Source organism: Macrotis lagotis, chromosome 5 (genome assembly GCF_037893015.1).
Source record: "Macrotis lagotis isolate mMagLag1 chromosome 5, bilby.v1.9.chrom.fasta, whole genome shotgun sequence".
Lineage (NCBI taxonomy): Eukaryota > Metazoa > Chordata > Mammalia > Peramelemorphia > Peramelidae > Macrotis > Macrotis lagotis.
The window spans coordinates 191,891,979-191,916,035 of record NC_133662.1 but is presented as its reverse complement, the minus strand read 5'-3'; the positions used below and the strand labels follow the sequence as shown (position 1 = coordinate 191,916,035).

The following is a 24,057-nucleotide window of genomic DNA, read 5'->3' as shown; positions in this document are numbered from 1 at the left end:
AGTTAGACAAACAGAAGCCAAATAGAAACCTAAGGTAAGTAGGGTCCTGATCATATCCTTATTGATGTTTGCCTTTGTTTCTGAAGAGGATCAGTGACATCACTGAGTATTGTCTTGACTCTTGAGTGAATTAAATTTAAGTTATGAAGTTGCACAAAGTCATCAGTTTCACTCTCTTCCAGAGTCAAGACAACAGTCAGGACAACTGGCAATGGCTCAGGACATGGGGAATGATCTTGGCATCATCTATGTATGATCAAGCTCTAAGTTTTCCACAGCATCAGTTGACTTCATATCCAAGAGACTAAATTATTCTCATCTGCCCATTCCACCAAGGAAAGTCTTCATATGCTTGAGGTAGGTATTCTTCCCTACCCCCACCCCCACCAATAGGTTTGAGTCCTATCAGTTACCCTCAACCTGGTTTTGCTCCTCTGCTGAGATTGTTTCACTGGGGTATGGCTACTGCACATGCTACAGCCTAGAGGCACAATTGAGAGTTGGGTGAAAGTTGGGTGAATCAGGTGGACAAACCAAAGGTGAATGAGCAACCCTGAAAAGGGTTCAGTAAGCCCTCACACCGGAGAGGTGAGTCCTCCCCTAATACATCATACTCTCCCATATGAACATATCATAAACCCAGACATATAGCAGAGCTCTTTTCCCATTCCCTCGAATGACTAGACACATATCCATCCTTTAGTAAGCCACCCTCAAAACCCCTTTGTGTTCCAAGCTGAACTTAGTGCCGCTCTATAACAGAACTACTCCATTACATGAAAACAAATATAAATTGATGATAAGGAGCCCCAGAGTACATGGACAGGGTGTTCTCCAAGGTAGGTAGGTAGGCACAGTCCTCTTAATAACAGAGGGATCATTCAATAAAGAAAAGCTGAAGAGGGCTCAGAAAAAAGGAACCAAGAAAGCACAGAAAGACTGCATTCATGTGGATATTCTAGGGCTTCGAAGCAGCAAAGGAAAACCTGGTCCCAAAACTTGGAGCTTGGAGCCAACAAAAGCAGGAAAAAGAATAGATTTTTTTTTAATATTTTTTTTTCAAGGCAATGGGGTTAAGTGGCTTGCCCAAGGCCACACGGCTAGGTAATTATTAAGTATCTGAGATCGGATTTGAACCCAGGTACTCCTGACTCCAAGGCCAGTGTTCTACTCACTGCGCCACCTAGCCACCCCCAAAGAATAAATTTTTAAAGGTTTAAGCAAAGCCCTTAGGCTCCTGACCTCTCTCACAAGTCAGAAACAAGGACAAAAAAACTTTGGACTTTCTTTAGGCCCAGAAGACAGATCAGAAAGCTGACCTAGTGGGAAAACCTGTTATTAGAAAAAAATGATCTCTCTAAGGGAAGGGGACATTGCTTCAGATCAAGATGAGCAAAGTTCTAGCAGAGGCTGAGGGACACAAACTGAAAAGTCCTTTTAAAAAAGTCTCTCGCTGGGGTGGCTAGGTGGTGCAGTGGAAAAAGCACCGGCCCTGGAGTCAGGAGTACCTGGGTTCAAATCCGATCTCAGATACTTAATAATTACCTAGCCGTGTGGCCTTGGGCAAGCCACTTAACCCTGTTTGCCTTGCAAAAACCTAAAAAAAAAAGTCTTTTGCTTCTCTGATGCTACACATCTCTCTGACTGAAAGGGACTAACTGAAATTTTACCACAAAATACTTGTCTTTTAGGGTTCTGCTGTGGTAGTTTCCTGAGAATAAACCAAGACAAAAATCAGTCTTAACAATGCTAATCAGGGCGTTACAATTGTCTTAAAAAAGGCAAAAAAGAACAAAAGATTTCAACAACGAATAAAAATTAATAGGTAAACTATTTGAGAAGATAGCACGAATGATCTGCTCAGAAGCAACAGTTGCTCAGGTAGCTGGTAACTTGTTTCCCAAAACATCAAATGGTTACAAGCAGGTTCATTGTAAAAATCTAAAGTGTTGAGTGCAGCCCAGAATAATTCTGATACCAGTACTCAAGGTCAGGCTTTCCCTGTTAAAGAAAATAAGTGTATCATAGCCAAAACAACACTGAATTAGCAGTCAGAAAACCCAACCCAAATCTCAGGTTCTCCTACGTGACCTCTGTGCCTCCATTTCCTTATCTGAGGAAGATGGACAAGATTCATTCAAAGGACACTCCTAAAAATAGGAATTTGTCCTCCCCATCTCCCCACATTCTCAAACCAAGCAAACTTACCAAGTGTCGGACTCCATTCCAGGTATGGTACATAAGTGGGAAGACAAGAGCAAACTTAGCCGTGTGAATCAGAGCTGGTCCTAGGGACAGGGCCTTTAAAAGTGCCAAGTGAGACTCAAAATTTCCAGGGAGAAATAAGGCTGTCAATCCAAAAAGGTATACTCCTGGGGGAGATAATCAAGCAATCCATCATTTCTTGCCAGTCTTACACCCAGTACAACTTCAAGTTAATTTCTCAAACATTTAGTATGGAATGTAACAGCTTCACCTCTAACTTTCTGAATCTAGATCTTTCTTCTCTCCCTGCCCACCCAAGCTGTCAGTATTCTTTCCTACCTTAAATTATCATTACATATTTGTAGATATGTATCTCAACAGAATAATTTAAATTGCTCACAGGGATAGACTAATATTTTTTGACGTTGTATTCCGAATGTCTAGCACAGGGTATCTTGAAAGGGCCTACATTTGCCTTATAATCCACACAAAAAAAAGTTTAGGCTTATCACCCTGAATAAAGGTCTAACTGTTCTTTATACTCCTAAAGACAAAATGATCAGAATCAAGACAGGAAAGGGATAAGTTAGACATGAAATTTTCTTACAGGGCAGCTGTGACATACTTAAATGAGCACTGAATCTTTTCTCTGAAGATCTTTAAGATTTAAGATCAAACATCTATTTGAGTTCAACCTTCTTGGAAAGAAAATGGATAGGATGACCTCTAAATGTAGAATCAAGTCCTTATCTCTATCATAACTGATATATTTCAAGGGAGTCTGAAGAAGTATGAGTAGAAATAGAGAGATCTAGAGAAAAGGATTTAATAAATAGGGGAAAAAAAAATAGAACCTGTGATTTCAATAGCATGAGAAAACTTCCTCTCCTAATGTAAAAAGGGCTTCCTAAAACACTGACAATTGAGGGGATTCTCTGGGGCCACATAAACTGTATATTTTAGGAATGGGACTTGCAATCAGGTCTCCCTGGGTTCCAAGGCTAATTCTCTAGCCACTATACAACAATGCCTCTTAAAAATGTACAAAAAAAAAAATCAGCTATGCCTTGGTAAAAAAAAAATCTTTATAACCACAATTAGAAAGGTAAGAGGGACCTTTATTTCAAAGAAATTTCCTAACGGTGGCCAAAGGACAATTTCTTTTTCTATGCCTGAATAACAACCAATGTCATATTTTTATTATATACAATTTTATCCTATCAAAAAATTTCACAATACCCATACTAGAAAGCCACTGTTCTTTCTTTTTCCCTCTAACAGTCCATAAGTTCCCATTAGCAGCTATCCTAAGCAATCTAGGGACAAATAAGAAAGACATTTCATTTTCCAGTCTACAAAAGGAAAAAGATTTTCTATTCCATTTCTACCATCCATATCCAGCGAGCATAACTCATTCTCCTCTCTTCTAGAAATCTCAGTTTTAAGCCCAGCACCACTGACCATGAGTTACTTTCACATTAATGGCAGCACTAGGATAGTTAAGTCTCTTAGGACCAAGTCAATGGATTCACAGCACTGAGAGTCACCAATTATTTAACAGTTTTTTCATGCAACTTATGTGTAAGGTTCTGTGCTAGAAATTGAGGAAAATACAAATATAAATAAAAGACAATCTGGTACCTTCAATCATTATACAATCCAAGAGAAAATTATAGCATCATATATATAAACTAGGTAGGTTTGTAATTGTTTGATGCTTTTGCTTGCATATGTGTATTGCTACTGTGTACTTGTAACATTCAAATACTCAATTTAAATTAAGACAAGAAATTTGAGCCAGAAACCCTACCTCCTACCATCAACCTCCACTGATCTAGGCTTCTCACCAAGATTTCTCTGAATTGCTTGGCCAATTTTGCCCTTCTGGGCAAGCATGACAAAAAATTGTGTCAACTAAGAGGTAAAGCACATTTGGAAGACCAACTGAGTCTTGCAAAGGCCTATAAAAATCTGTAAGAACTTAGCCACACAACAGACCACATGATTCATGAGTCACTTGGCCTTAAACATGTGCCTCTACACAGGGGCAGATGGAGTCTGAGGTGGCTGCACAAGTCTGTGCCAGAGACTTTCAGGCTAGATACAAGAGCAATTTTCTTACAAGAATTCCATAGGAGCAATACTTCTTTTTAATATCCTTTTCAAGGACACATGAAAGATCTATGGCTGTGCAATAAGAAAAGTGGATATCCTAAACTTGCTCTTGTTTCACTGATAGTGTTTAAAAGTCATTAGTACATACATACATACATACATATAAAACATGTATATGCATATGCATGATTTTATCTTTTTGAGTTCCTTCTACATGTCTGAGATTCAAAGACAAACTAACTCTTACATTTGACATGAGAAACTTAAGTAAGAGTTAATAAAACCAGATGACTGCCTAGGCTCTGATGTAGAAAGCTCAAGCTATTATCTTCTGCCCTTTCTACATATATAAGTTCTAAGATGAGAAAAAACAACTATCCTTCCAAACTCTAATTCCCATCCCTCATTCTATCTTATACCCCTCTTACATTCTTCACTCCTTACCCCCCCCCCCCCCTATAATTCTACAACCTACAAGTCAATATTTTTCTCCTGGAGGCTACCAAAGACAGAGCAAATTATTGGGTACTACAATTTCTTACTCAGGCAATCAGATATAAAGCAAATATTAAGTCCATAATAGAGTTACAGTCATCTAAATCTTGGCTCCAGTTCTTTTTAGGTTGTCTTTTTTTTTTTTTTTTTTGGTCAAAGCAATTGGGTTAAGTGGCTTGCCCAAGGCCACACAGCTAGGTAATTATTAAGTGTCTGATGGCAGATTTGAACTCAGGTACTCCTGACTCCAGGGTTGTTGCTTTATCCACTGCACCACCTAGCTGCCCTCAGATTTTCACTAGTTGTGTCATCCTGGGCAAGTCACTTCTCTTTGAGCCTTTGCTTCCCTTGGCTCCAGTTCTACTAGAACCTTCTGTCTATGCCTTAGTTTCCCTATCTGAGAGACTACAATAGTCTCTCCAGGGGATCTCTTCTACTTTCTGGAGTTAGCAATTTAAAAATCAACTGCTTTAGCAGTCACTCTATTCTTTTCAATTTATTTATTTATTTATTTATTATTATAATTTTTTGTTTTAAGACAATGGGGGTCAATTAAGAGTAACCTGCACCAATGTCACACAGCTAGGCAATTATTAAGTGTCTGAGGCCGGATTTGAACTCAGGTCCTCCTCATTCCAGAGCCGGTGCCCTATCCACTGTGCCACCTAGCAGTCATTTAAAAAAAACAACTTTTCAGGTATTCTCTCCTCAGAATCAGTCATTTTGATCTGGACTTTCAAAAAGGTAAAATGGATAGATAAAAATGGTATCTGTTCAGTCACATGTCTCTCTATTGACCTTTGCAGTGCTGTTTTGAAGTTGAAAAGTACTAGACCTAAAGAGTAGTATTCCACCTATCCAAGGGTACATATTTCCTACACATGACTGTAGATCTAGTTGTAATCTACATCCTCAGTGGTGACCTGAAGTCAACACTTGTAACAGATACTCTCTAGAAGTACAGAGCCCAGGCAGTAATTTGGCTATCTCATTTTAGTGTCACCTAGAGTAACACCACTACTGATCCCTGTAATCTAAGTCAAGATGCCTAAGACCTGGATAACTGCCTCTTCACAGACTCTGCTCCCTAGACCTTAAGGAACTTTATCAATGAACCTACTTAGCTTAGAAAGAAGAAACAGTTTACATTTCAATTAAGGCTTTGAAGAATATTCATATCATGGCACATTTCTAACTAAATTTTTAAAAGATGATTGAGCCCAGAGTGTCAAAATCAAGATTTTACAAGGATGAAATCTTTAATCTTTAATGAAAACCACCTTATTTATAGGGGGTATTATTTGGAGGTGAAGAGAAACGTTATGTGAGAAAATCTAGGGTTTTCTAGGTAGATGGGATTCCAAAGTCTTGCCCATATTCCCTTTAGAAATGATTAACAAAAAAATCCTAATACTTGGCCGTCTCTTATTTAGCTCTACCCTTGACATTCTTCAAACAAATGTAACAAAGCAAGAGTTTGATACCTTAAAAAAAATATTTAAGAGAAATGAAATCTAAGTTTTCTTTAATATTCTTCTGATTAGCTCAACAGATAAATTCTAAAAGGATAGGAATATGTAGTTCTCAAAAGAAAAAATATAAATCAGCAACATGAAGAAATGTGCCAAATTATTATTAAGAAAAATATACATTAAAACAAGTTTCTACCCCATACCCATTAGTTGGCACAGATGACAAGAGAAAAAATGGTAAATGTGGAAGGGGCTAAGAAAGAAGAATATGAATATACTTCTTGATGAAGTTGATAGAGTTTGAAATTAACCCAACAATCCTGGAAAATTATTTGAAACTATACTAGAAGGGGCAGCTAAGTAGCATAGTGGATAGGGCACTGGCCCTGGAGTCAAGAGGACTTGAGTTCAAATTTGGCCTCAGACATTTAATAATTACCTAGCTGTGTGACCTTGGGCAAGTCACTTAACCCCACTTCCTTGTAAAAAAAATTTTAAAAAAGGAGAAAAGAAAAGAAAAAAAAAAAAAAGAATGATCTTATATAACCAAAAATAATGGTTAGCAGCACTTTTTGTAGTATCAAAAAAACTGCAAAGTGTGTGCTTATTAGCTAGGAAATGAACAAAATCCAGTATATGAACATAACACTATTATTGTATAATCATAAAAAATAGTAAGAATTCTAAGACCATTAAGAAGGTTTGTATGAACTGATGCATAATTAAAGAACCAAGAGAAAAATTTTCATAAAAAACAGTGTTGGGAAGTAAGAGGCAGATCCCTCTTGGATACCGAATCTTAAGTTTATATATTCCTTTAGTGTTTAAATGATTAAAATTAGGAAAATAAAGCTGTCATAGGTATCCCAGGCAAATGCTACAGAAAAAGGGCCATTTCAATGAACTGCCTAAACCAGCTCTCTTGGCTCCACTGCAGTTAACCATCATTGAAAAGCCTTACTGAGTAGAAAAAGAGGTATCATTAAGTCCCTAAGTCATTTCCAGAAGTTTTCTATTTTACTCAGACTATCTCCTCCAAGCCTTTTGCAGACATTCCTGCCAATAGAACTGTAAGCATCAAAACAAGAAAAGCTGTCCAAAAGATAACTAAAGCTTTGAGTTGGCACACCTGACTCTTCTTTCCACTAAAGTGCTGTCAACATTAAGTAGTTTTTTTGATGGTGCAGTGGACAGAGCACTGGCTTTGGAAGCAGGAGGACGGGAGTTTGAATCAGCTTCTGACATTTATTAGCTATGTGACTTTGGGTAAGTCACTTAACCCTGATTGCCTCACATCTAGGGTAATCTCCTGTTATCCTGAATCATAAATGATCATTGGACCCAGATGACTCTGGAGGAGAAAGTGAGGCTAGTGACTTTGTATAGCATTCCCTCACTCAAATTCAATTCATGTGTTTGTCTTCGCATCAACCTTACTGATGTCATAGTCTTCTTTGAAAATGAAGGACAAGGGGCGGCTAGGTGGCACAATGGACAGAGCACCAGTCCTGGAGTCAGGAGTACCTGAGTTCAAATCTGGCCTCAGACACATAATAATTACCTAGCTGTGTGGCCTTAGGCAAGCCACTTAATCCCATTGCCTTGCAAAAATAAAAAAAAAAACAACTCAGTTTATCCTATTCTAGAAAACCAAGACTTGGGCTTCCTGAAGTAGGAAAAGATTTTTACAAGCATGCCCAATCACATTCTGAGGTGTACAAGTAGAATAATTACTGTCCAGAATTACTAAGGTTTCCAAACCATTCCACAGACTACAGAATTGTAAACTGTGTTCCAAAAAACTAAGGTCTTATACCATGAATCAAGTTCTCTGTCCTTCTACCCCTCTTGGTCCTTTCTCGCTCACTTACAACATATACACGAATAAGGAAAATACTATTAGAAAACAGTCAGGAAAGAAGCAAGAGTTGTTATTGTACTAGTAGGAAGTATCAAACTTTATAAAATCTGTGATTCTAGTTTAATCAGAGAAAAGGTAACTGCATCAGGTTTAAGTACTTGAAGCTTCAATCTTATACTGTTGAACCAATGCTAATGAAGTGAGCTAGGATAAGGGAACAGGGTCTATGTTGACAGAACAAAGATGCCAATATCAAGCTTTTGACCATATCCAAAGTCCAGGTATTCTCTTTCAGATAAAGAACTACAGGATTTCTTGAACAATCAACCATCTTATCAAGAACTACTTTCATTTAGGCTTCCCTCTACTGATTAAGGGACAGATAAGAACTTGGTTACTAACATAAAGCAGTGTCCACTTGATATATGTGACAACTAGAAGACTGTCAGTCTCAGCAGGTAATTTCAGTATTCACTTCTTTGACTAGCTTGGCAGTTCCTTCCTTGGCACAGGCTGTAGCCACCAGAGCAATTAGTCAGCACTCCAATAAAGAATTTTAAACAAGAAATATGAAACAATCCAGAAAAGCCCCTGAAGGCTGAAAAGGAAAGCAGGAGTGGCAACAACAAAACACTCCCCTTTATTTTCACTTACAACAATATGAAAAACAGTTCTGTCCAATTCCTTGATAGCTTTGTCTGGCACCAAAAAGCAGACTTCCGGATCAAGAGTCAAAAGAGAAAGTGTTGCATGCTGCACTTCAAGAGTTCCTATAGTGCCCATCTGTTCCACTCAATGGTGACTGAGGTGACAGGTAAAGAATGGGCTCTGCTCCTAGGCTAAATATCTCCAGGAGAAAAAGCCAGAAGGGCTCAATCTTAGTTCAAAGGATGTGATAGAACTGCTCTTTCAGCTGCGGCAATGCTCCTCCTAAGAAAAGGGGTTTTTCCCCTCCCCTTTGGTGAAGTAGGGAAGTGACCCTCTTTGTAAGGGAGGAAGGTGGCAGCCACAAGTGCTAAAGCAGCATCAAGGATGTTGGATAGGAAAAGAAGGAAGATGTGAATACTGTTCAAAGTCACAAAGTCATTTATACTGTAAAAAAAGGTCTTGGAACATTAATCTGAATAGCTGCCAGGCCCTCGCTGCAGCAGTGTTCTGACTGAACACATTTCTGTGGACAGTTCATTTGACCACACCTCCTCAAAGCACTTCTACCACTTCTTGGTTTACATCTGCCGCCAAAGCCCTTTCCTCTTCCAGACACATAAGAAATGTGACCTTTGCTCTAAGATGGTCCTGGCTGAGTGAAAAAATCAATGAGTGTCTCAAGGGGGACATTCAGGCTCCCCAAATCCCTTTATGATTGGAGACATTGTTGCCTGATAACATATCTCCTCTATCTGCTACAAATTCTGAAGGGTGATTGTCTTGAGTGAGGAAACGTGATGCAAGGACAGAGGGCTGGTTTTGGAGTCAGTGCTTGAGGATCAAACCCCAGCTCTGCTGCTTACTGTGACCTGGATAACTTTTGGGACAAGTCCTTTCACCTCTCTAGGCCTCAACTTCCTCACTTGTAAAATGTGGAGGTTACACTTCTAAGATTTCTTAGATACCTATTCTAAATGCTATGATTTTAATAATATTCCATAATACAAAGGCATTAATGTTTAACTGTCAAATTAGTTTGTTAAATGTTATAATAAGAAGACTAGAGGATGACAAAGTACGCTTAACAACAGGGCCAATGAAGAACCTCATCATTCTCTCTGAATAAAGATACTGAAACACAAAAGAGATTGAGACAGAAATCATCAGTATAGTCATGGATCTTCAGAGACTCAAATACAAACCTGCACTCAAGGCAACACCAGTGCCTCGGTGGGTAATGGACATCATCATAGGCAGAGACCAGCTGCAAAAATAAAACAAAATAAAAGCAATGAGTAGACTCTCCAGAGGATGATCCTGCATAAAACCCTTTACAGCCCCCTCCCTAAATACAAAGTTTATAAAACAAGTAACTGGGCTAGTCAAAAATATACATTAAGAATTGAATACACCAGATTCTAATGTCTTAATGTCTTCTACTTTCTGAGTTCTTGCACTAAAGGAATAGAGAATATAAGAAATCTTTCCTAGTCTGTGTTCATCTTTTATAGGTATTCTAAATTATTCCCCTACAAGCTGGAACATTAAATCTCTCATCTAATTACACTATAATCAACAATTCATTGTTATTTATTCAACCTATTTCTTCTCTACAAAGGTATCTATCTCTTGCTATTTAATAGATAACTCACCCTTTGTTGTCAAAACCCTTTATCTTTTTAGGTACTCAGCAGTTCTATTAAGTCTTTATCTTATCTCATTCTGAACAACTGGTTACTATCCTTTTTCTCAACTTGATACCCTAATCCTAATGAAAAATATACACAATGTTGTTTCAAGTTTCAACCCTTAAAGTCCAAAGAATAGTTCTTAATTATTCATTGTCCAAAGCTCTTCCAAAATGTAACAATTAACAATGACAAATGGCAAATCTGGTTTTTAATATCCCATTGGTCTTTACCTGGCAGGTGACAATGGAAGTCCCCTACCTCCCCTATTATTTCCTACATTCTGATATAGAGATTTAAGGTTGGGTAATCATGGAAGCAAACAGTAAATGGAAGATGCATCTCACAAGTCTAAAGCTATTCTGTATATGCCAGATTTTTCTGAGAAAAAATTCAAGGGCTTTGCATACAGGTTCAAGATCGCTGGGAGATTTTTTTTAAACCTCACTCCCCTCAAGGTCAACTTTTATTATTTTGAACATAGAAAGGAGTGTCTGATCTCTTGGGCACAGAGATTGTGGCCACCTATTGCCCTGATATTGTTTGAGCAGAATGGTTTATTTCTCCAACCAGAATTATTCCCGGAATCTGGCTCGAGGAAAATCTGAAGGGCTGAGGTATTTGTGGAGGTGGTTAAAGAATGGCCAGCTCCACAGGCAAGAATGCTAATAAGGAGGCTGCAATAGCCCTAGAGGTCTTGCTAGAACAGCAAAGAGAGAAGCAGCTCTTCTACAGATTGAGTTCTTTTGCTTCCACAGCCTTTATCAATTCATTGTCAGAGCTTGTCACTCTCCATGCCATGAAAAATAATTAATTTACTTCACTTACTGAGAGTAATTCAAATTGAAATAAAGCTTTGAACATTGCAGGTTCTCAGTTCATAAGTTAGCAACAACACAATAAAACTGAATGCTGTGAAATTATAATGACCAAAAGAACCAAATGTGAGAAGGCATCTCCCTTATTCACAAAGTTGGTAGACCATGGATATGGATACTATACATAATGACAGATTTTTGAATGTTTTGTTAAAGTTCAAAGCTTTGACAAACTTAAAAAATTATTTGTTATAAGGGATGGTTTTCAGAGAAGGAAAAAAGAACTGACATACTGAGAAATGGCATAAAAACAAAATTGTGAAGAAATATGTATTAGAAAAAAGATTTGGGGGAGGCCTTAGTGATTCAAGAACCTAGTGAAAAAAAGAGAAATCCCAGACTGTAATCTAGTTCCAAGAGAGAGGAATTATTTTACTATCAAGCAATTCAACTGCTTCCCTAACATCCCCCTAAATCCTATCCAAGGGTCTACTATCACAGCTATCCACAGTCAAAACATCTTTATTTAGCAAAATCTTGAAAACCAAGGGAAGAAAGTGTAATCGAAGGACAACAGCTGAGATACAGAACTAAGATAAGAGGGCGAGAATATATATCTATATATCTATATATATCTATATATCTATATATCTATATCTATCTATATCTATCTATCTATCTATCTATCCATCTATCTATATATATTTCCTTTCCTACAGGGAAAGACCTGAGGAGGTTGAACAATTATATCACTTTTAGAATTTATCCTAGAATTTCCTCCTACTTGTAAATGGTTATGTGAGGTGACAAAGGACGTTGTGAATTGATGTTCTTGTTCCAGAATTGTTCCATCTCTTCCTTAGCTGTTGTTCCCAGAGGGATAGCACTAGAATAAAACCAGAAGTAGTTAAGTGAACAAAAGTATTAAGATAAACCAAGAGTCCAACCAAATGCACTAAAATATAATAATAACAATATTTTATTATTAGATTATACATATATATTATATGTTGTTATATTATATATACGATAAATAACTGACACAAAGTATATGTTTTACAAAGTGTTTTACTTTTCAAAATATTTTTATGGTATTTTGTTTTTATGTAGCCTAAAATTGCCAGCATACTATCTTATATAACAATTTTTTAAGGAAAAAAAAGAAGAAAAGGAAAACTGTTCAGTTCATTGAAAATATATGAAAATATAATCTATGTCCTAAGCCCGGGGACATCCAACCTTTACAAAGGAGTTTTGTGGTTGCTGACTGCTAGCTTTACATTGTTTTAGTCACTATGTATCTTGTTTTCTTGGCTCTGCTTACTTTATTCTGCATCAGTTTATAAAAGTCGTTCTTCTCTGTATTTTTGTCATTTCTTATAGCACAGTACCTGTTTGTTTGACCATTATCCAATCAATGGGTATTTACTTTGTAGTTCTTTGCTACCACAAAAAATACTGCTATAAATATTCAAGTGTATAAGAGGACTTCCTTCTTAACAGGGATCTCTTTAGAGTATTGTATATTAGAGGAATCTCTCATCAAAGAGAATGGATATATCAGTCATTTTATTTGCATAATTCCAAACTGTTGTCCAAAATCATTGGCTTATACTAATTCACTATTCCATCAACAATGTATCTATCTTCCCATAATCCCTCTGATACTGACCATTCCCTATTATATCATTACTATTTCACTGGATATGAAGTGAAAATTTACACCTGGGTTTAAGAGGTGAAGTTGAGGGGGTAAAATCATGAGTTTTGAATGCCAAACAGAGGATCTTGGAGATTATAGGAAACCACTAGAGAGTAAATGGGGTAGGGTTGAGAAGAGTTATGTCTAGACCTTAGACATAAACTAGAGAACAGTGGAGAATATCTAGAGGAGGGAAAACTTGTATCAGGTAGGTCAACTAGCAATTTTCAGCAATGGTCAAAGTATGAGGTGATTGGGGGGTTGGCAGAAGTATGGTGGCAACATCAGAAAAGAGAAGGGAAAGTTCATGAGAGATGTTTCAGTGGTAAAATCATTAGATTGGATATGTAGGATGAGAGAGAGTAAGGAACAGATAATGATACCTATGTTGATAATCTGGATGACTGGAGAAATGGTGATGCTCTCTACAGTAAAAGGGAAGTTAGGAAGAAGGGAAAATTTAGGGGGAAGGATGAGTCCAATTTTAGACATTTTGAGTTTAAGGTACATGAAGACTTGAATATGGAAATTAGGAGAGAGGTTAAAGCTGGATAAGTAAATCTGAAAATCATTACAATAGAGATGATAATTGAATCTGTGGGAGTTAAAAAGATTACCAAGGGAAATTATATAGAGGGAGAAAAGCACCCAAGACAGAATCCAGGGAGACACCCACCTTTAGCAGATATGACCTAGGATAAAAAAGGGGCAAAGGAGACCAAAATAAAGAAAACCAAAATAAAGTGACATGGAAACCTAGACAGCACAAGGTAACAATGAGAAGATGACTGACAGTGTCAAAGGCTGCAAATAAAATAGAAAAGAGGCAGTAGATGGTGGGAATAATTCAAGGTTGGGGGTTGGTAAGGAAAAATCAGTGACCTGATTGAAGAGAATAGAACAAAGTAGAAATGAACTGGCTGATCAGAGTCAAGATGAAGGAGGAAAGAGAGTATTGCCATTGAAGGGATGATAGTTTATATAAGAACAGAGAGAATAAGGAATTACAAACAACAGGGCACTGGGTTGCAAGGCAGAGGGAGAGAATGACAATAGAAAGTAATCAGATAAGGAAATTTGAGAATTCATGTATAGGAAGTGGTACTTTTGTAGATGATGGTAAAATCAAGGCTATGACCATCTCTTTGTGGAGATAAAGTGGAGTGGAAGAAGTCATGGGAAGTAAATTGAGGAATTAAAAGGTTAGATTATTTGAGGAAATTATCTATGTGTAAAGTGATGTTCCCATGATGCACAAAGGAATTGGGAAGGAGAGAAAGAGTGTATTCCATACACCAAACTCACTGAAGTAGAAAGGGAAGTGTCCTAGAGGATGCTAAATAACAACTACTAGATTTTTGATTGAGTGGTAGATGTGGATTAAATGAACCTCAAAAAAAGAGAAGTTAGTGAGTAATGGTGGTAGAGGGAGAAATTGGAATAGAAAATGGGAAGTAAGGAGTATTCTAACTTCTCTAGTGTCAGGGAAATAAGTGAAGGTATAAGAAGTGTTGCAAAGGAGTCCAGAGAGTCTGTGTCTTCAGGAATGAGATAGTAGGCTCAGTGAGGATCAGAAGATGGAAATGGAAAAGTAAAACACGAAGTAAGTTTGTTACTTGTTCAGAGCAGGCATTCCAGTAAGAGAACATTGGAAGGGATAGACAGTTTTAGAATGAGGGATTGGGTTGAAGGGAATGGAAATAAGGGATTGAGAGATAAGAGATGGAACAAAAAATTAGAATGAAGATAGGAGGAGGTTCAGAATCACAGGCACCAGATATGACCAAGTAGAGGTTTGTTAATCACTAAGGAAATGGTTTTCTATACCAGGGATCAGCAAACTACAGTTGATGGGCCCAACCTGGCCTGCAAGTTAAGAATGATTTGTATTTAAATATATACAAAAACAGGCAACAAATCAAATTTGGTTCTTAGCTGTAGCCTGTCAATTCCTCAACTATACATACATATACCATAAAAATCTACAGACATATACAGTATGTTTTGCATATTTTTTTCTCTATATCTTGGATACTAAACATTTATATGAGAAATTTGAAAATTTTTTCTCCCATTCCACTGCTCCTTTCTTATCCTTAGATGCATTAATTTTATTTGTTTAGAAGCTTTTCAATGTCAAGTAATCAAAATTATTTTCTTTTGCAATTACCTTTATCTCTTGAGTAATACTATATCGGGATCCTACCCTTAGTTACAAAAGGGATATGAGCTGTTTTTCTAATTTTTAAAATGGTATGATCTTTAATTGGGGTTTAATATTCAGGTCATATATCTGAATTTATTATGGAATGCAATATAAGACATTGATCTAAGTTTAATTTCTGGCAGACTGTTTTCGGTAAAAAATGTTTTAAATATATTATTTCATTTGTGAACTGTCTAATTACCAAAAAGGACAAGCAAAGACATTTAAAGAGACCTGACTGCTGGAAGAATTACTATTGATTCCTCTGCAATATGGCCCAGATTTCTTAAGCTAAAGAATAAGACCCTTTTAAAAACAGCTGCTTATCTTTTCAATGAATTAAAAAACTCTTGTTACAAGCAAGATAGTACAAACCTTTTGTAATAGAGATTGGGAAAAAAGAGCTGGGATGGTGGTGCACAGCTTTAAGTTCTGCTACCAGGAAGGCTGAGGATGGTAGCTCTTTTGCCCTTGGGTGCTCTGAGCTGCAGTAGGCCAAGCCAATCAGCTGTCCATACTAAGGCCACAATCAATATGGTGAGATCCACTCATTTGGGGAATGGAAAAGGGAAGAGTTCATCAGGTTGGCTATGGAGGATCAAACTGGCACAGATCAGAAACTGAAGAGGTTAAAGTACTTATGTAATTAGTAGGACCATGGGCTCACAAATCACTTGGAGCCTGGATGAGAGGGGGAGATAGTCTTTTCCTGCCTCCAATGAAAAAAGATAATTTTTGTCAATGAAATTCACTTTTTCTTTAAGGCTACACCAAAACTGTTGTCAGAAGTCCAGGTGATCCTATAAGATCTTTATCACACCATAAAAATCATCCAAAAGATTGTTTGGGGGATTTTTTTATGTAACTGAGGTAGTGATAAACTCTAAAAAATATTCAAAGAAGCAGAACTGTTTCAGAATTCCTGAAACTCCCAATGGAGATATAACATCACAATAAAGGGTTATTCCATGCAAAATGTCATGAAACGTTAAGAAAGATATTCAAGAGATAGAGAAGAGTTAATTGGTTTGGAAACCTAAAAGATATAATCAAGGCTAGACTTGGAAACAAAGACTGTCACAGGAACATTTCATAGCCAATATAACAGAAGTGTGATTTCATGATGAAGAGTTTAAGAACATGTCAAAATGTTGTAAACTCATTGTCATATCATGTAAAATAGATGATTGTAGTTGTAGGACATAGTATAGATTTTTTAAAAATGAAGAAAGAAGGGGTAGCTAGGTGGTGCAGTGGATAGAGCACTGGAGGCAGGAGGACCTGAGTTCAAATCTGCCATTAGACACTTAATAATTGCCTAGCTCTGTGACCTTGGACAAGTCACTCAACCCCATTGCCATGCAAAAATCCCTTTGCCTTAAACAAAATTAAAAAAAAAATGAAAAAAGTTGAAAATGTTATTGTGCAATTCAATTTCATTCATAGTTAATCTGAACATCTTAAATTTTCTTGTTTCAGAGACCTCTTTGAAGTGAAAAGTTTTTTTTAAGGGTTTTTAAATGCAGGAAATAAAATACATAGGAGTACAAAGGAAAACAATTATGTTGAAATGCAATTTTCAAAGTACTAAAAGCAAAAACAAAAAACAACCCCCAAACCAAAAATCAAGTTTATGGATGAGGTTAAGAACCCTTGCTCTTCTAAACTTTCTAAATATAAAGTTCATTTTCATCTCCCCTTCTGTAACTGCCCCAAGGAGGAAGACGGGAGTACAATTCCTTCTTTAATTCTTTAATTCTCTCCAGAGCTGGTGCTCTATCCACTGCGCCACTGAGCTGCCCCGAGAGTCTTTTTCACTACATGTACCAACAAAACTACAAGAATCTTCCATAATTCACAATGTCCATGACATTAAAATATTTTTAGGAGATTTTAAGAAAACAAGAAAGTCCCTAAGTGTCATTTTCTATTTATTTCATGGCATTTTGGATTTTCTTTAAATGTGGAAGATGAATAAAGGGCACTTATAAACTAAGGGAATCCTTAAGAATGAGTAGTTTCTGCAAACCACAGGCCAATGAGTTCAACTTCAACCCCTGGAAAAATTCTAGAAGGAATCAATTAAATAGAAAGTTATTTTAAATATAAAGAATAACAAGAAAAAAATTGATAGAGGCACAGAATCGGTAGACCAAGAGATAATGTAGATACAGTTTAAGCTTTTAAAAATTGTTAAATAAGGTATTTCATGGTATTTTTATTGGAAAAAAAAATGGAGGTGATGACTGGATAATGAGTTGGATTCAGAAGTGGTTGAATAACATTTGGAAGGAAATCTTCAGTAGTATGCATCAGAGATCTGTGCTGTTTAACATTTTTAATCAATAGCCTGATTAAATGTACAGGTAACACAAGCTAGTAGGGATCTCTCTCTCTCTCTCTCTCACACACACACACACACACAGACGTTCGAAAAAAAAAATCTTGATTAAAACCCAAGAATAAATCTAAGATAAAATTCAATAAGGATAAATGTGAAGTCTAGCCTTTGGGCTTGAGACCAATTTCACTAGTAGAAATGATAATTATTAAGGCTAACATTAAATAGTGCTTACTATGTGCCAGATATTATGCTAAGCATTTTATAATTATTATCTCATTTGATTCTCACAACAACCCTGGGAGGTAGATACTATTATTATCTCCATTTAACAAAAGAGGAAACTCAAGCAAATAGAGATTAAATGACTTGCCTAGAGTCACCCAGTTAGTAAGTGTCTTGAGGTCAGATTTGAAACAGGTCTTCCTGATTCCAGGCTCAGGGTTCTATACACTGTATGACTTAAGTACCCTACATCAAGAAAAAGTAAGCATGGTTAGGGAGTAATTTACCCGAAAAAGATCTGGGAATTTTAATTACCAGCAAGGATGGGAAACTTTTTTCCTACCAAGGGCCAAAACTTAAAAATTAGCTTGCTATAACTGATCAAACTATTTCATTAACTCACCCCTAAAAAACTCCTAGATATATTGAATTTCAACTTCCATCTGCAGTTGCCTTGGCAGTATCAGACCAAATGATTTTGCAGGTCAGATATTCCCACCCTTGTCTAAAGGGTTAAAAGACATCCCACAGTATGTTATGGCAGACAAAATAACTGATGTAATGATTGTGGTTATTTTGAAAGATAAGATAAGGCAATGTTAATTCTGTTGTATTGTCTTTACTGGTCATACTACAATTAGACTATTATGTTCCATTCTGGGTACATTTTAAGGAAATCAATCAGGAGGGCAGCAAAAATGGTGAGTAGTCTCAAATCAATGCCACATGAATATAATCTGAAGGAACTGTAGAAGAGAATACTCATGGGGCCACATGATTGCTATCTTCAAGTCCCTCACAGAATCTCAGTTTGTTTGTTTTTTTTGTTTGTTTGTTTGTTTGTTTTTTAGATTTTTGCAAGGCAAATGGGGTTAAGTGGCTTGCCCAAGGCCACACAGCTAGGTAATTAAGTGTCTGAGACCAGATTTGAACCCAGGTACTCCTGACTCCAAGGCCGGTGCTTTATCCATTATGCCACCCAGCCGCCCCCCTCACAGAATCTCATATGGAAGAATTAGTTCTATTTAGATCCCAAAAGGCAGAAATCAGAAAAATGGATTAAAGTTACAAAAAGAGAAATTTAGACCTGAAGGAAAAACTTTTAAACAATCAGAGCTATGCCAAATTAGAACAGAAAATAGAGGGGATTCCTCACTGAGGGTCTTCAAGCAAAGGCTAAATGACTATTTGTCAAATATGTTTTCATGGGGCTTCTTTTTAGGGCACAGTATAAACCAGGGGTTAGCTGCTAAGGTCTCTTCTAAATATGAAATTCTTTTATTCTATAATTCTTAATAAGATCCATTGCTCAGTGAAAGAAATAATTATTATTCAGAGTTAAAGACACTTAAGCAGAAAATTTGGGAAATGTGAAAATTGATGTCACCTAACACTGAAGCAGAATTAAGAACAAAAAAGCTAAGCCCTGAATGAGAAATATGGCAGTAAAAGCTATTAATGAAGCTAGTCTAAATATCAATTTTCTCTATGTATGGAATAACAAAACATCCTGTGAGAAGTTGTTAATCATGGCAATGAGGAACTAGTTGCCGTATCCCAGAAAAAGAGGCAACTAAGAAAAAACCTTCAATTCCCTGACAGATGGAGACCTAAAACACTTTCAGATGTAAAGTCTGTGTGTGTGTGTGTGTGTGTGTGTGTGTGCACATCTGATAACAGATAAGTATACATCAGTGTTTGGACAAACACAACATTCACAGAAAGAGATGGGGAAATGAGACTTCAAGAAGTTAAAAATAATTGTTAACTAGAAAGGAAATTATTGAAATAGGAAGAAATAAAAAGTTATTAACTAAAAACTACTTGAAGAAGAGGACCTTTAAACAATCTAATTTCATCTTTCAGGGGAGTTCTGTAATGAGTTGACTTGAAGACCACATAGTAAGCACTATTTAATGTTAGCCTTAAGAATTATCATTTCTACTAGTGAAATTGGTCTCAAGCCCAAAGGCTAGACTTCACATTTATCCTTATTAAATTTTATCTTAGATTTATTCTTGGTTTTAATCAAGATTTTTTTTTCAAACCTCTGTGTGTGTTGTCTGTGTGTGTGTGTGTGTGTGTGTGTGTGTGTGTGTGTATACGTACGTACAACAGAGAGAACTGACCAAACTACTGGTTCTAGAGAGGGAAGGAAAAAAATCAATATTCTCTAAAAATAACCAGAGTAATTAGGAATCGGTTGTGAATTATTCCAGATGTCCACAGAGGCAAGCACCCACTTACAGTCTATATTCAGAGATGGAATAATTTTTTTCCTAAAACAACTATACCACACATTTCTTCACCAGGGAGATCCCACCCAATATCTCCTAATCCAACTCAGTTAAATGCAGGGTGCTGAGTCTGACAGATCAAAATGCCCTTTTCCAGATGCTATAGAACTTAGTCATCAGGTTACAATCCAATTTTACCCTTGCCTTTCAGTTCCCTTCATATTTAACCACCACCTTTCTAAAGTCTTCATACTCATATATCTTTTATTTCCTATTTATCTACCCTTACATTACCCAGTACCTTATGACAACACTAGGAGTCTGATCTAAAAAGGGTAGGTATTAAAGCTGGACCTATTACTCACTTACCAAATATATTTACTTTTATCTCAAAAATAAAGAACTACATTCAATGATTCTTGACAATTTTCCAATTTCTCTTTCACTGAATTAGGTTGAGATTTGTTCAATGAGTGGATTAATGTATGAATTGCTTGCATGTCTAGCATTGTATTGTATATAATACATCCCTTTTCAACCCCCTACAATTTCTACTATAGAAATCTAGTTGGAGAGAAAAGACATACATATATGAACAAAGAACAATTCCAAGGCATAAACAAGATTGTAACAGTACCACAGAAATCATGTTCATATTACCCTGCAGTATGCCTCTACCTCTATGGCCGACTCTCCTTTGATTGGTGAGTTCCACCCCAGAACCTTTATCTAAGGGAGTACTCTGGCCAAACTCTGAAAACATCTTCACTTTCCTACTTTTCTCTTCTCAACTCTTTTTTTAATAGACTATCAGCTCTGCCTCCCCCAATTAAAACATAAACTCCTTGATGATAAGAACTTAGCTAGCTATCTATCATGTATTTATAAATTTAAAATAAATGAACAGTCATTATGTGACAGTAATTAACTTTTATATAGTCCTTTAAAGTTTACAAAGCACATTACATATATCATCCAATTTGGTCCTCACCACAACATTATAAGGTAGGTAGTAGAATTATCATTATCTACATTTTACAGATGAAGAAATAGACTGACAAATGCTAACTGACTTGTGCTATAATGGCAGTGTCAGAGGTGATAAGATACATAAGCCCATGGTCATTCTGACTCTAAGTTCAGTAAACTATCCACAATATCATGCCATCTCTCCAAGGTACAAGGTTAGTAAATGAACTACTGAACCTGAGTCTTAAGTCTTAAAAATAAAATACAAGGGCGGCCAGGTGGCATAGTGGATAGAGCACTGGCCCTGGAGTCAGGAGTACCTGAGTTCAAAACTGGCCTCAGACACTTACTAATTGCCTAGCTGTATGACCTTGGGCAAGTCATTTAACCCCATTGCCTTGCCCCCCCCCAAATTAAAAAATAAAATACAGAATAATTAGTTTCTGAGGAAACTACATTCTAAGTTAAGGAAACTGTATGATTAAAGGCAAGGAAGAAAGAAGTAACAAAATCAATACAATTTTTCTGGCTAGAAGGACCAGAATGGAAGGTAATAGAAAATAAGGTTATATAAGGTAGACTTAATTGAATATCATGTGAATGAATTTGAATTTGGTCCAAATTCAAGCATCTCTATAGATTTTTGAGTAGGGAAGTAATGTGATTAAAACAATGTTTTAAGAAGATTAATCTGGTAACAATATGTACTATGTATTATAATAAGAAGAGTATGGAGGTCAAAAATGGTTGAAGAAATCAAGGAGGAAACTGAACAGAATATGCAAAAAAACTCCCTGACCACTTATGTAAGATATATAGTTATAGAATATGTATAGTGCTTTACAATCTACAAAGCATATTCAACTACCTCATTTAATCCTCAAATCAATCATATAAAGTACAAAGAGGAGAGTTATTATCTTTCAGTCTTTCTAAATGAGGAAATTGAGGTCCAGAGAGATTATGTAATTTGAGGGCAAGTTAAAGACAACATCAATATTACAAATTATTAAGAAAATAAAGTGAAATTGATAGCAGGTGACTATAGTTGAGAAGAGGTATTTGGTTTGGGGGAATGTGAGATGATGATTTTAGTTTTTACTATGCTGAATTTAAGACATACAAATGATAATATCCTATAGATAGTAGCAGAGCCCTAACTAGGATAAAAATGACTGAGTACTTTTGCCTGGGAGTTCCAAACTTTAAAAGACACTGTCAGCACCTTATACTCAGGACATAGTACCTGATTACTGTTATTCTGTTGTTTCAGTAGAGTCTGACTTTTCATGACCCCATTTGGGATTTTCTTGGCAAAGATACTGGAGTGGTTTGCCATTTCCTTTTTCAGCTCATTTTACAGATCAGGAAACTGATGCAAACAAGGTTAAATGACTTGCTAAGGGTCAAACAGCTAGTAAGTGTCTGCAGTCAGATCTGAATACACGAGGATGTTTCTTTCTATCTGCAGGTCTGGTACTCTATCCACTGCACCACTTAGCTGCTTTCAGCACTTGATTAGCAAGAATTAATTAAAATAGGAAGTGATCAGGCAACAGTATTTCAGGTATCTTCTCCAGTCCAGATTAATCCAGCTTCATTCTTCATGAAGCTCTTGCTGTGTTCTAGAGTGTCCCTTTCTCCATAAGGATCTGTGTTATGAGCTGAAGATCTGTTCAACCACAAATGAATTTCTCTTAACAAATTGATGGGGGGGGGGAGGAATAATAAAAGAAAGAAAAAAATGACAGACTGAATGAATCTTTCAGACTATTTGACCTGGGTACCAGGATAACTAGTTAGTTATGGCTTTGAGTAGTGGGAGCTATAAGAGTGAAGAAGATAAAAGATCAGAGCTAGAAATATAGATAATAGCTGAAGCCAAGAAAAGGAATGAGCTTTCTCCCTTCCTTCTTTATAGATATGCAAAACTATGGATAACACGAGAGATAAGAGATTATGGATATGAAATACTATGGACAATATTTTTCAATATGTTGGCTCTTTTTACTGAGTCTTTTTTTCCTTTTAGTTGTTCTTTGTTGCAAGAAAAGTATTTCAGAGGAGATGAGGAACACATTGAAAAATGTAGATAATACATATATAAAAGATACCAATAAAAATGTTATTTTTAAAAAAAGGAAGAAAGGGAATATAATCTGAAATAATGAATGTGGAAAGTCCAGGACTGAGCTCTGGGATTGTCCAAGGCTAAATCATAAAAGTTATCAAAGTAGCCACTAAAGGAGTTAAAAAGATAAAAGAAAATACTAGAATAGGAAGCAAGCATGGTTAATAAAACGAGCACTAGACTAATACTCAAGTAAATTCAATTTTTATTCCTAGGTTCACTACTTATAAAATATATTACCTCAGGCAAGATATTTAACCATTTAGGATCTCCATTTCCTTACCTATAAAATGGGAGACTGTGCTAAGAGCTGGAGTACAAAAATAAGTAAAAGACAGTCCCTGACCTTAAGGAGCTTAAAATCTAATGGAAGAGGCAACATACACACAAACACATACAAAGCAAGATATATATATAATAAATTGGAAATAATTAAAAGATGAAAGGTACTGGAATTAAGAGGGACTGGGAAATATTTCCCTATGGAAAGGGAATTTTCAGTTGAGGTCAATAGTTGGGAGTACTGCATTTCCAGGCATGGAGGACAGTCAGAGAAAAGTGCCCCATAGTATCAAAATAACTGGCAAGGCAGAGTCTGGTTCTCTACCTAGACCTCCCCAACACACACCCATACCTAAACCACAACACCCCCCCCCCCAAGTGATTCTTGACTTAGAGAAATATCAATAAATATGCTTGATAACCTAAAATATAAATAACTGGCAAATATGACTGTCAATAATTTTTCAGATCAATGAAAATGATTTTCAAAAAAAACCAGAACAGAGTACAGTCAACAACCTATAGTCAAATTCAATTGCTAGAAAAGAATTCAATGATTACAAACAGACAATGTGCTTTATTCATTCAACAAGTCTTGTCTGTGTGACCTTTTCTTTTTTGAACAGGAAAATAACACTGATTTAGTTTACCTAGCTTTTGAC

The 24,057-nt window shown here is 36.4% G+C and overlaps 1 protein-coding gene across 2 annotated transcripts in view; it reads right to left on the bottom strand.

Annotated features, from left to right (window-relative positions):
* The window catches only part of SDHC (succinate dehydrogenase complex subunit C), a 43,386-nt gene that overhangs the window by 1,660 nt on the left and 17,669 nt on the right, over nt 1-24,057 (bottom strand). Inside the window, exons 1-4 of one of the 2 annotated variants that reach the window (XM_074188168.1) lie at nt 17,925-17,998; nt 12,087-12,188; nt 9,999-10,060; nt 2,209-2,372 (exon numbers count right to left, since the gene is read on the bottom strand). In XM_074188168.1, the coding sequence (XP_074044269.1) occupies nt 2,209-2,372; nt 9,999-10,060; nt 12,087-12,154 (294 nt within the window). In that variant the 5' untranslated portion in view covers nt 12,155-12,188; nt 17,925-17,998. Of the gene's footprint in view, nt 1-2,208; nt 2,373-9,998; nt 10,061-12,086; nt 12,189-17,924; nt 17,999-24,057 lie in introns of those variants that run through there. The other variant, XM_074188167.1, reaches the window with a different exon arrangement.